The sequence below is a fragment of the Gordionus sp. m RMFG-2023 genome, chromosome 5, assembly GCF_954871325.1.
Source record: "Gordionus sp. m RMFG-2023 chromosome 5, tfGorSpeb1-WG-v2, whole genome shotgun sequence".
In the NCBI taxonomy this organism is placed as follows: Eukaryota; Metazoa; Nematomorpha; class Gordioida; order Chordodea; family Parachordodidae; genus Gordionus; species Gordionus sp. m RMFG-2023.
The window spans coordinates 25366167-25379406 of NC_088779.1; the positions used below are offsets into that span (position 1 = coordinate 25366167).

General features: G+C 26.1%; 1 protein-coding gene across 1 annotated transcript; it reads left to right on the plus strand.

Moving 5' to 3' along the window:
• The first annotated feature begins 192 nt into the window (after positions 1-192).
• On the plus strand, positions 193-7550 carry LOC135930289 (uncharacterized). Its single transcript, XM_065467070.1, has 4 exons — positions 193-239; positions 6687-7016; positions 7213-7403; positions 7522-7550. The coding sequence occupies exons 1-4, from the start codon at positions 193-195 to the stop codon at positions 7548-7550; spliced, it is 597 nt and encodes a 198-aa protein (XP_065323142.1).
• The last annotated feature ends 5690 nt before the right edge of the window (positions 7551-13240 follow it).

The following is a 13240-nucleotide window of genomic DNA, read 5'->3' on the forward strand; positions in this document are numbered from 1 at the left end:
GCGGTAAATATAAAATTTGATTAATGAGTTTAAAAAACATCCAAAAAATTTCTGATCATGATTTAATTACCCAAAATAATAGTATCAATTGTTATAATATAAAAAGGGAAAATATCCCTGTCAATAATTATACTCAATCATGGAAATATGACCAATTTAAATACACTAAATTTTGGAATGAGATGATTGACTATGTACGTCAGAACACTATTGTTGGAAATCACAGATGCCAAATTAAAGTTTACAAAGACTGTTTTAGCGGAGAAAGTCTAACTAATATTATTTACGATTTTTTAAAGGGAAAAGAGGGGAATTTTGCCAATCCCATTTCTAGACCAAATGCAATTAAGGTGCTTAATTTTTTTAAAATTCGATTTGTTTATTAATAATTTAAGATTGCATCAATTTTAATGGGTCAACGTATATTTCAACCTTTAAATACTTCACACTTTTCTGATGAATCAAAAAAATTATATACTTTTTCCAGCATATTAAACAAGTTAGTTTTTTTATATGCCTTCTATCAATTAGTAATTTAAATATATTTTAGAGTTAAAATTTATATTATTAACAATATTTAAATGATATATGTCTCTTATAACTAATGACATGATATTCTTTGTAAATATAAAATTTATATTAATTAAAATTTAACATTAGATTACTAAGTTGCAATAATAAGTAGGTAAAATTTATGTAATGCTGTGTATGTGTGCACAAAAACCCCTTTTATTTTAAAATCATCTTAAATTACTTTGAAAATTATGCTGCACTTTGATACAATTACTTTGGCTTATAAGGTATAAAGTTATTTGAGTGTATGCTATACTTTGATACAATTATCTCATTCTACTTAATCTATTTGTTTTGTAAATACTTTCTAGGATTGATTAATACTGGTCAATAAATTGAATTTTAACCTATATCAATGGTCAATAAAAATGATAATTAAATTTCATAAGTTTAAAATAATTTTTTAGCCAACATTTTTCTGTTAATTTATAAAAAAGAATTGATTTAAAAATTTCTAAACCAATAAGGAAAAGGTGCTCTTAATCTTTATTTACTATATTCTCTAATTTACTTTTATAATTTTATAAATGATATATAAAAAATGATAATATTGATTTATTATATACTGTATCATTATAGGGTATCAGTGATATTTATTGGCTAATGTTAGTTTCTGTGGTATCAATCTGGGTTAAGATATTGGCTAAAAATATGGTATTAGCGAATCAGCTTTTTATTAATTTTTTTGGTCCAAAAATTTAGTATATCCTTGTTAGCTTGAACCTGGTGGTCTAAGATAATATTTGGCCCATCAAACAAAATATTTATTCCTAAGAAATATTTTCTTGATCCTGGAATACTTAATCTACCAAAGAGTTTCATTCAATTAATATTTAAATTTATAAACTGTGCATCTGAATTTTAGTATCAAAAAATAATTTTAGGTTTAACACAACAAAACAATATGTAAATACTAAATATAAAAGATAAATAAGTTTTAAAAAATGAGGGCATGACTAAAATACGCGCCCCCTATGAAAGAAGCTTAATTTAAATTATATTAGTATAGAATCGTATTTAGCTTCATAAGATAAGTCAGAAAATTTTTTTTTTATTTAAAAAAAATTGTTAACATAGTAAAATTTAAAAAAATTAATTTTTTTACATGACTAAAATACGCGCCCCCTATTAAAGAAGCTTAATTTATAAAAAATACACGTAGAATCATATAGAGCATATTAAAAGGTAAAAAAAAATGTTAATATTATATTTAAAAACTTTTTATAACCTAGTGGGCTTTTGAAAAAACAAAATTTTTTTTGACTAAACTACGCGCCCCCTATCAAAGAAGCTTATTTCATAAAAAATTAAAGCATAATCCTATTAAGCTCATAAGAGGAATCATGTTAATATTAAGTTTATAAATTTTTTTTAACTTATTGAGATTTGGAAAAAAATTTCTTCTTTTTTGACTAAACTACGCGCCCCCGTTAAATATACATTATTTTTAAAAAATTAATACAGAATCATGTATAACTTTTCAAGGAGATTCAGAAAATGGTATTATTTATTTTATTTTTTTAAAAAATTTTTATTATCAAAAAAATAATTTTTTGACTAAACAACGCGCCCCCTATCAAAGAAGCTTATTTCATAAAAAATTAAAGCATAATCGTATTAAGCTCATTCAGAGGAATCAAAAATGTTAATATTAAGTTTATAAATTATTATAACTTATTGAGATTTGGAAAAAACACTTAATTTCTTCTTTTTTGACTAAACTACGCGCCCCCGTTAAATATACGTCATTTTTTAACAATGAATACAGAATCATGTATAACTTTAAAAAAAAATCATTTAATAATTTAATTAATCGGTAAAATCATTTTAAACGAAACTATTAAGTTAATATTATAAAATCAGTCCGTAAGGTTAATAGGAGGTCTATTTATTTGAATATTCTCATAATTTTTAATGAGTTTTGTTTTGATAAAGTTAAAAAAAAATTGTTAAGATTTTACAAAAAACCCATCTTTTATGAAAACTTAAAAATAAATAACGAGGGCTCGTATCGATTTATAGCTTGATTGGGGAAAATCAATTTCATTGACTAGATCCTATTGATAATCTATGCTAAATTCTGCATGTAGCGTTATATTTACCAAAAAATTTCGATATTTCTAATTATTTTTTTTAATTGGCAAAATGCTAATTCTGTATTCATTGTTAAAAAATGATGTATATTTAACGGGGGCGCGTAGTTTAGTCAGAAAAGAAGAAATTAAGTGTTTTTTCCAAATCTCAATAAGTTATAAATAATTTATAAACTTAATATTTACATTTTGTTGATCCCTCTTAATGAGCTTAATAGGATTATGCTTTAATTTTTTATGAAATAAGCTTCTTTGATAGGGAGCCCGTAGGGGCGCGTAGTTAAGTCAAAAAAAAAATTTGTTTTTTCAAAAGCCCACTAGCTTATAAAAAGTTTTAAAATATAATATTAACATTTTTTCATACCTTTTAATACGCTCTATATGATTCTACATGTATTTTTTATAAATTAAGCTTCTTTAATAGGGGACGCGTATTTTAGTCATGTGAAAAAATTAATTTTTTTAAATTTTACTATGTTAACAATTTTTTTTAAATAAAAAAAACATTTTCTGACTTATCTTATGAAGCTAAATACGATTCTATACTAATTTAATTTAAATTAAGCTTCTTTCATAGGGGGCGCGTAGTTTTTTCGGGGACGCGTATTTTAGTCATGCCCAAAAATGATAATATTAATGAATTATTTCTTATTTTTTTAATAAATATATTATATTATCATTTTAGTGGTTTTGACCAATACCATAGAAGTTAATGATATTATTGGCTTAAATCATTGTATATCAGTGCATCTAAAAGTGAATAGTAAGCAAATTAAAAAAATTTTTTTATTGAAATAATAAAATAACATTTATATTATCCAAGATCTATAAAGCTGGGCCAAAAACTTGTTCAAAAAGTTTAAGGAAACATCTTATAGTTTTTGAAATTTCAATTAATATGTTTTGACAATTTTTATAATTTTCTATTGAATGATTCTTATTTCATGTTTTTCTTAGAAAACCTCAAATATGTCAAGTCAGAACTAATTACTTATAAGAAAGACAACATTACAAACATTATGATTACTAATGTTAATGCTGGAAACTTTCCAGGGAATTTTGGGCTGGGAACAAAATTTTTGTTAAGATTCCTGGGTATATTTTTAATTTTTAATATTTCAATATCATTACAAAAAATAAATACATTGAATAATTACAAAAAGATTGTCATATACCATATCTAAATTTTGATTTTCTTCGAGGCATTTTTATATCATCTGATTTTATTTAACATCCTTACAAAGATTAACTGAATATTTTAAACTGAACTATATTGCAAAATTACATATTTGTTGAGAGAATACTCATTTTGCGGCGAACATATTTGATCCTTGTTTCGATGATTTTGAACTAATCAATGATGAGATATCTTCTGAGTCAATGCCCTATTGCTCTATTTGTAGAATTTAATCTTGATATCAGAGTTGTTTTATCCAGCCTCACAGAATTTCAATTCAAAAGTGTTTTTCGGTAAAATGTGGTAATATGGTAAAGTGCAAAACATGTTCACCCTTTAATATGGTGTAAAGATCTTTGTCTGCACCAACCTATAAGTTCGATTGCTATAAGACTTTTATCGATTTCTCCTATGAATGCTCTTCATAGAGAATTTGATCTTATTTTGAAAGGACACATTTCAAAAATCGTAATAGACGTATCAATAAGCGTGGGGAAAGTTAATTTCCACAAAATGCAATTTATATTTACAAACATACCTCATATGATCATCTAGTTATGTCAACTTTTTAAATTTTAGAAAATAAAAATATATCATCGGCAGATAGTGATGTCATTATAGAAGAGCATGAGATAGACTTATCATTCTCCGATTAAAAAATTTCATCTATATATATTTCGACGATTAATGGGTGTGCACGGGCCGCAAAATTGCGTGACTGGCCTTTCCAAAGTTTTTGTCGGGCGTGAAAATAAATTTCCCGTGAATCACGGAAATTTTAATTTTTTTTAATGAATATAAATTTGCAATTTTGAAAAAGAAATAATTTTTTATTACGCATTTTATAAACAACATTTTCTTTTTTACCATCTTGTAAAATTTCAACTGAATGAAAAAGATTTTAAAGTTTCTCAACACTCGCTCAGCAATGGAAATTGGGTAGTAAATTTAATTTAAATATGCTTTATTTTCATGTATCTTTACTATATACTAATCATTTGCCTTCAAATTATAATCAGTCAAAATTAAATATCTTAATAACTTATTGTTTAATTTCTACCTACAAATCTAAAAGATAATTGATGCAATTGCTTCATATGTTTTTAAATATATTGAATATAAGTGCATTTAAAGGTGATGTAAGGATACCATGTTCATGCCATTATTAAATAATATAATGCATTATATTATTTGATAAAAGCTTATTACTTGAAATAGATTTAGATTATAAATGGTTTAAAAAAAGATAGCTCAATCAGCAGAAACAGCAAACTAAGCCATTCCATTAAGCAAGATATAATAAATAGATGGAACTCTGTATACATATATATATCTGAGACCTGTAGAGGTACTATTAGCATAGCTCCACAAAAAAATTATCGGCCCGGGCCGGATTTTATATTTTTAGGACCGGTTCGGATTTTTTTTAAATATATTATACTTATTTCTTAACTTTTATAGCTAATAATGGGCCTTATAAAATATACGGCCCGGCCAGTCAGGTCCCTGGTATATATCATGATATATAGACTGGTTTTTTTTTGCAATAACAATTTAAAATATCTGGGGTATTAACCTTTTGAAATAGGGAACGCGCCTCAATGGCTATCTCAAGGACGTTAATCTTAAACGCGCGTTTGACCTTCTAAAAGTCATTAGTATTTTAAAAATAACAAATTTTTGCAAATTATCTATTCAAAAAAAAAGAAAAGAGGGTAAAGGAGGGAGACGTACATATAAAGAATATTCAAAAACAAATTGAATATTTGTTTCGGTTCTAATTACTCTCTTTATAAATCCAATGTATTTTATATATAGGAATTATATTAAAAATATAATATTAATTCTTTAATGGGTTTTAATTTCGTTATTTAACTTGAAATTTTGCGCATTACAAAATTATGGTAAGCGGAAAATAATATCCCCGGGAAAAAAAATCTCTATTATTTTTTTCCCCTGAGGAGGAAGAGGGGGGGGGTTATTTTTTAAAAATTTTAAACAAAATTTATTAGGGGAATTTTTTTTTTCTGGAGGAATTAAAAATTTTCCGGGATTTATAATATATTTATATTTATCGTGTCATTTTAATAATGTAAATTATGGAGTTAACAAAAGAGCCCCATGTCAAATCGTTCAAAAAAGGGCACATTTTCGGACGACCCTTTTTAAGATTGTTAAAATTTTCTGGAATTATTAAGTTAGATATATAAAAAAAATAAGCCTTTTATTTTAGTTCGCTAGTATACCTCTTAGCCGTGAAATGGGGCCTCAAAACTGTGCGAAAAATAGCGACTTTTAAATATATAATAAAATTTAAAAAATGCTTTCAAAACTATTTATAGTAAATAATATATCATATTGTAGGGAAAGTTATAATCACTAAAGGTCTATCTAAATCGAGAAGAAGAAAAAATTGGCGCCAATTAATTTTTCTTATTACTTAGATATTTAAATCTACTTACTCATAAAGAAAAAGATAAATGATCACCACTTGATACTTGGCCTAGTAATTTGAATAGTATGTTGCTAAAACGTCTAACACACTATTTCATCAAGTCTGGAGATTTTACTCATAGATACTAGAGAGGTTTGTAGATCCATTAACGGAATCTTAAAGCGTGCGTAATATTATTTTGGCTAAATCGACCCGTTAAAGTAATTAGACTAATCAGAGGCCAGCACATGATTTTAAAAATAGGCCACTATAGGAGATTAGGATGTGATAGAAGATTGCCTCACATATGTGGATTATACAATAAGATGTCATATCACTGTCTAACTTTGCAAATAATATTGAAAAATCAATAATTATTTAATTAATATAATTATTTTTCCCACCTTAGGGATAAAAATGACACCGAAAAACAAGATGGCGGTGATAAATGTGCCAACCCTGACCCCAACGAAATTAACAATGGCAACCCGATATTTTTGAATAGGGACATGATAATCGTCAGGCTCTTGACCTTAGTTGACATTCCTGTGCTAGAGGGCCTGTTGTCTTGGGAAAATGAGCAAAGATGTAAAATAACGAAGGACCAATTTCACCAAGTTCCCGAGGATGATATTTATCGCCAGCAAAATGATAGCAAATGTAACATGCTGAGCTGTTCCAACGTCGACAGGGATGACAAAGATTTGGAACAAAGCTACTCGATAAATGATCCATATTCGTAAGTTTTTATTTTACTTACTCTATTAGGACTGCCAATATTTTTCTTTGTACTATGTGACAATCAATCATAAACATTTTTTTTCAATGAACGATGAACTAATGACTATATTTTGTTTAATTTTTTAACATGAAACTTTCAAGATGTCCATAAAAATTTTAAAAATAAAATTAATATTATAAATTTCATTTCCTAGTTGCAAGGATGAATGGTCAAATTGCGCCCTCAAACTTCTGCACAAGGCCTGTATATACGATAATTTTTTAGATGTCAACGAAAACAACTATGATAACGATCCTAACAGTACTATACCCCGCGAAAATCTGATGACGGAATCGGAGATTATCCTCAAAATGCAACTCTTTCATACCATATCAGAGTATTACGGTAGCTCTTGTCGAGATAATAACAAAAAAAAAAATAATAACAAGAAAACCACCCACATATTTTTCCCCCCGCAATTTTTAGACATATTTTCCTCCATTTTGAATCACATAATCAATAGAAGATACCGAATGGCGATCGCTATACTGAAATTAGCTTTGAATTTATTGCCAAATCATAGTTTTTTAGAGCTAATGTGTCTCCTGGAATTTATTAAGGCCGTTTCCAACGCTGATCACCAGATTCGATTGGAGTCTGATGTTTGTAATTTAGATACATTTTTTTTGTTATCAACGTGTATTATATACTTTACTAATTTATTACTTATAAATCTAATAATATTTATGGGTTTTAATTATTTCTTGGCTGGTATATAGGGTGATAATAATATAATTAAGGTTGCGGCGATATCTGATCGGCAACAATATTGATCGGTTTTTTTTATATCTAAACCTTTAAATTAAATGTGACATTTTGAACGATACCTAATAAAAATATTTCCTATATTGTTGAAGTAAGTAATTATATAAAGAAAGAAAACTGTATGAATGATACAGATTCGTATAATGATATTTTGTCTAAGATTTAAGTTATTAACATTTTACATAATATCTTTATTGAATTTTGTATATATACTATTTTAAATTAATTTAAAAATTATTGAATACTTAACTTAGAATGGTTATATAAATGCTGAGCTCATTATATATGGTTTATTTATAAAACGAGTTATGTGAGAGTTGAGATTCACACGAACTATATTTAAACAAACTTTTATAGGGCATAACCATTTTATAATTATTTCTTGCTTTTACTAGTGTAAAATTAGAGACAAGGTAAAAAATTATAATCAATGTGGAAATTGGAATGGGATCAGTATTGGCCAAAAAGTAGATTTATCCAGCCCTAAATATAATTATTCAACTAATATTCCGTCTTTCATTATAAATTTGAATTTTGTGAAATAAATGTATCCTAACTAGGTAAGTAACATTGAACTATGCCTCAAAATATTTTCTCCTTGTATATTCGACCACAAACTCTTTTCTCCGCAACAATCTCAAATCATAGTGAGCTTCATGATCAACAACATGCACCTTTTACAGAATTCGATAAATTCCAATCTCACTAAGACTAGCAGCTCTAATAATATAGACGAGGCTGGCACACCCGAGAATATTTATAGTAATTCTAGCGAGGAACAGAGTCTATCTCGGATGTTCAACAAGAGTATGAATATCGATTACATAGATGGAGCTAAAACGCCAAGAGAAAACGTTTTGAGTAACGGGAGATCGAGCAATAACAAACCCGGTATTTAATTTGTATATTTAATTTTGTGCCTTTTTTATAAAAAAAAAAGATAATGCTAATAAATTCAAATTATATTTTAGTCATGTAGAATATATTCTACAAATTCTAATAGAATTCCCAAATTATATATCAATCGAATAATTTAAATTCTTAAAAGAATTTTTGGAAACAATAAATGTATTTTGTTTTAAAGTTACAAGCAAAACCTTGAAAAATGACCGCCTTTCGAAATGGCTCAAGATAAAGAAAATTCCCATACCCGAAAAGCGGGATTCTGCTAATTCGGGTTCAGAGATTTAAAATTGTTTGATTGGGCATTTCGAGACCGCAGACCAAACAAAGGTCTATTTATGGTCAACCCATCGTACTTGGGGTGTTATCAAAATTTCGCTAAATAGAGTTAAAAATTCCTGAACCCGAATATTAAGGAGGAAAAAAATAGGATCGAATACAGACAAATCCTCAATCGATTACATTATCAAAGAGAGGAGTGTAATTTTTTTTGTTTTAAATTATCGTTTCTAAGAATGAATATTGAACAATTTGGAAAAATATAAAATAATATTTTATCAATTAGATGGCATCACCTTTTGCGATAGAATGACGGAAAACACCTTTAAGCAACAATCCCTGGTATCAACTCAAAACGAATTGTACAAGTTATTGGGAGATATGGTTCAGGATACCACTATTCCCGAGAAACGCAAAAAAAAATTATTAAAAAGATTCCAGAGTAATCATCCACAGATTTATAGAGAATATATGGCGGTTAACCATAATTACAAGGAAATGATGGCTAATAATGCGACAGAGTTAGAAAGCATAATATAAATGAGCGTGATTTATAAATATGTATAATATAAATTATTGACTTGTTTTAAATTTTATTAAATAATTATATAATTAATATATATAACAATTAAAAAATATATCATTATATGAACAATATGCAAAATTAAATATTTCGAATACTAATTTTAAAATATGTATATTTATCTAATTTAATTTTTTTTATATAAATATCAAATATTATAACTAAGATTAATATAACCGTAATTGTGTACAAATTAATATATTATTTAAAAACCTTTATTGTTTTATTAGTTATTTGTCTGAAGTATGAATAACACCATTTATACATCATCCTATAAACTTGAATATTTTGCTACCATCCGTCATTAAAAAAATAAATTTAAGATTATAAAACGCTCTTTCCCTATATGGCTAGTGAATATTAAGGAAGTAAAATCGCATCTACAAATTTTTTATTGTAGTTTTATTGATAAAGCGCGTCTATTACATGAAGGGAGGATTAGAGTTATTTGCCTATAATTTCTTGAAGGGGTGTAGGATAAATAAAAATTTATAGATTAAAAGCAAAATAAATGATAAATTTATCCTAATTTATTAATAGATATATTTATTTCCATTTTTAAGGCTAAATAAATTTTAAATCGTTAATTCATGAACAATATGTTATTATGGTTTGACCTTATACACATTCGAGGGTTAATTTTTTATTGTTATCTATTCAAAAATGTATCACATTATTCGATTCGCTTAAACCTATGAAATATTTTAACGCTATTTGTTTTCCATTCTAATAATTTATTTTTAAATGTAAAAAAGTTAATACGAGAATATATTGACAGAATTGTTAATTGCGCATTTAATTTTAAACAGATAAAATCATTACAAAGAACATGCGATCAAGTTATTCACCAAATAAGAATGCATATTAATTAATTTATAATGAAAAAGCCAATTTTTATAACTAAAAGGTTTTTTATATTGTTTCTCTTTGTTAGACATGCGATGGTTCAAAAAGAAAAGTCTTTGGCAAGCATGTGGTGTATACCTTGTTAATCACATGAAAATAAAAAGTTAAACTCAAAATATTTTATTTTTTATATATAATCAATTAGTAATGGATTTATATTAATAAAATTAAATTAAAATTAGTCTCCAGAATCAGAAATTCATTTGCTAAGATATATCATGTCTTCATTTGTTCTACCCACATTTTAGTTTTGGATAAATTTCATTTGGAGATATTGATAGTTAGGGATTGAAAACTAATTTTTCCTTTTCCTTAATTGTGCCCAAAAGCAGACCATATTCTTTCTGTGCCTGCATTGGATGGGATGATTGAGAATTATTTTGCTGCTAATCTTACAGTGTTTGATTAGTACAACCCCCTTTCCATCAGAATTATAGCAAAATAATTGCAATATGCAGCGTCTACATGAGCGGGAGGGGTAGGAACAGTTTGCATCCTATTTTTTGGAGGGGGTAGGCGGCTTTAATGGGGGTAGGATAAATTTTTTGGGGGGTTATCTATTAAATTTTGAGATAAAATAGGACAAAATTTATTGCTCTAAAAATTAATAATTTTATTATAGAACTATTATAATACTCAACGACCGAATCTATATATTGCAAACAATCATACACATTGTTTCACAAATAAAACTTTCCCTTTTAAATTACATTTAAAAGGTTTAGACAGTGGCGTAGCTACGGGGGGGGGGGGGGTTTCGGGTTTGGACCCCCCCCAGAGCAATTAATTTTTTTTTTTTTAGAATATTCGTTTAAAAGACTCAAAAGTGACTTTATATCAAATAAATACCATGAATATTTATATTTTTCTGGTTTTGATGTTTGTGGAAGGATATTATTACTTTTAATTTTAAATATATATATAAATTATTCTGTATATTATTTTAAAGTCATTGATAATAATCTATTAATTTTAATAATATATTATTGATGCATTTTTAAAAAAATATTTATTATAAATTATCCAAGATATGGTTCGATAATAATAATATGAAATAAAAAAGTGCATAATCTACCCCCCCCCCCCCCTCAGAGCAATTTTTTTTAGATTATTCGTTCAAAAGACTCAAAAGTGACTTTATATCAAATAAATACCATAAATATTTATATTTTTCTGGTTTTGATGTTTGTGGAAGGATATTATTACTTTTATATATATATAAATTATTCTGTATATTATTTTAAAGTCATTGTTAATAATCTAATAAATTATAATAATATATTATTTATGCATATTTAAAAAAATATTTATTATAAATTATCCAAGATATGGTTCGAAAATAATAATATGAAATAAAAAAGTGCATAATCTACCCCCCCCCCCCCCCCCTCAGAGCAATTTTTTTAGATTATTCGTTCAAAAGACTCAAAAGTGACTTTATATCAAATAAATACCATGAATATTTATATTTTTCTGGTTTTGATGTTTGTGGAAGGATATTATTACTTATATATATATATAAATTATTCTGTATATTATTTTAAAGTCATTGATGATAATCTAATAAAATATAATAATATATTATTTATGCATATTTAAAAAAATATTTATTATAATTTATCGAAGATATGGTTCGAAAATAATAATATGAAAATAGTGCATAATCTACTTTCTCTGCTTTTATTTCTAATAATATATATTTGGTTTATATTTTGTAGCATTTTTATAAATGAAATTATTAAAGAGATAAATTTATGACTAAAAAGTAAAGATTGTTATTTCCTATTTACGAACTTTAAGATTGAAGGAAATGGACATTAGAAAATATTTACTAAGTAACAAAAAAAATTTACCAGCTAATATCTCATGCAATTTATGCCCTGTTGAAAATGATAAGCATGATATAAATACACGAGGTTAAAAAATATTTAATCCAGTGTACTAATTAATATCTTATGCATTATAGGCTCTATTGAAAATAATAAGGATGATGTAAATACACCAGGTCAAAATAACATTTAATATAAAAGATATTTAAAATTAATAGCTAACTATTTTTATTTTAGAATTTAAAATTAAACACCTAGTCATAGTTTTAACTAAATTAAAATTGCCAGTACAAACCACTTTGGGTAATTTATTATTTTAAATAATTTTGGCTAACCAAAATATTTTGACATTTATAAGATATACCCAAACGTAGGAGGGAAGAAAATGATCTTGATACACTCATTTATATACCCAAAGACCATATAAAATCACTACCTAGTACAAGTAATATAATCTATTAAGATTTAAATATTTTTTATTATAGATTTAGATATATCAAGTATTACATTTAATAAAAATGATGATAGTCAACAAAATGAACATACCAAATCACTAATTAATATAGAAAATCAAAATTTTAATGATGAACTTGATATCATAAGCAACAATTTACCACCCACATCAGGTATTTTATAATGACCTTATTTAAATGAATCACTAATTAATATAGAAAATCAAAATTTTAATGATGAACTTGATACCATAAGCAACAATTTACCACCCACATCAGGTATTTTATAATGACCTTATTTAAATGAATCACCAATTAATATAGAAAATCAGAATTTTAATGATGAACTTGATACCATAAGCAACAATTTACCACTCACCTCAGGTATTTTATGAACTTATATGACCTTATTTAAATGTATTCATTTAAATTTTAGAAATACCTAGATACTCTATAAAATATTAT

Bases quoted from the DNA above. Each gene is read 5' to 3' on its own strand.
- LOC135930289 (XM_065467070.1), top strand. From the start codon at position 193: ATGTACGTCAGAACACTATTGTTGGAAATCACAGATGCCAAATTAAA. The intron at 240-6,686 runs GTTTACAAAGAC...TTCCCACCTTAG, and splicing joins ATCACAGATGCCAAATTAAA to GGATAAAAATGACACCGAAA. The intron at 7,017-7,212 runs GTAAGTTTTTAT...TTCATTTCCTAG, and splicing joins TCGATAAATGATCCATATTC to TTGCAAGGATGAATGGTCAA.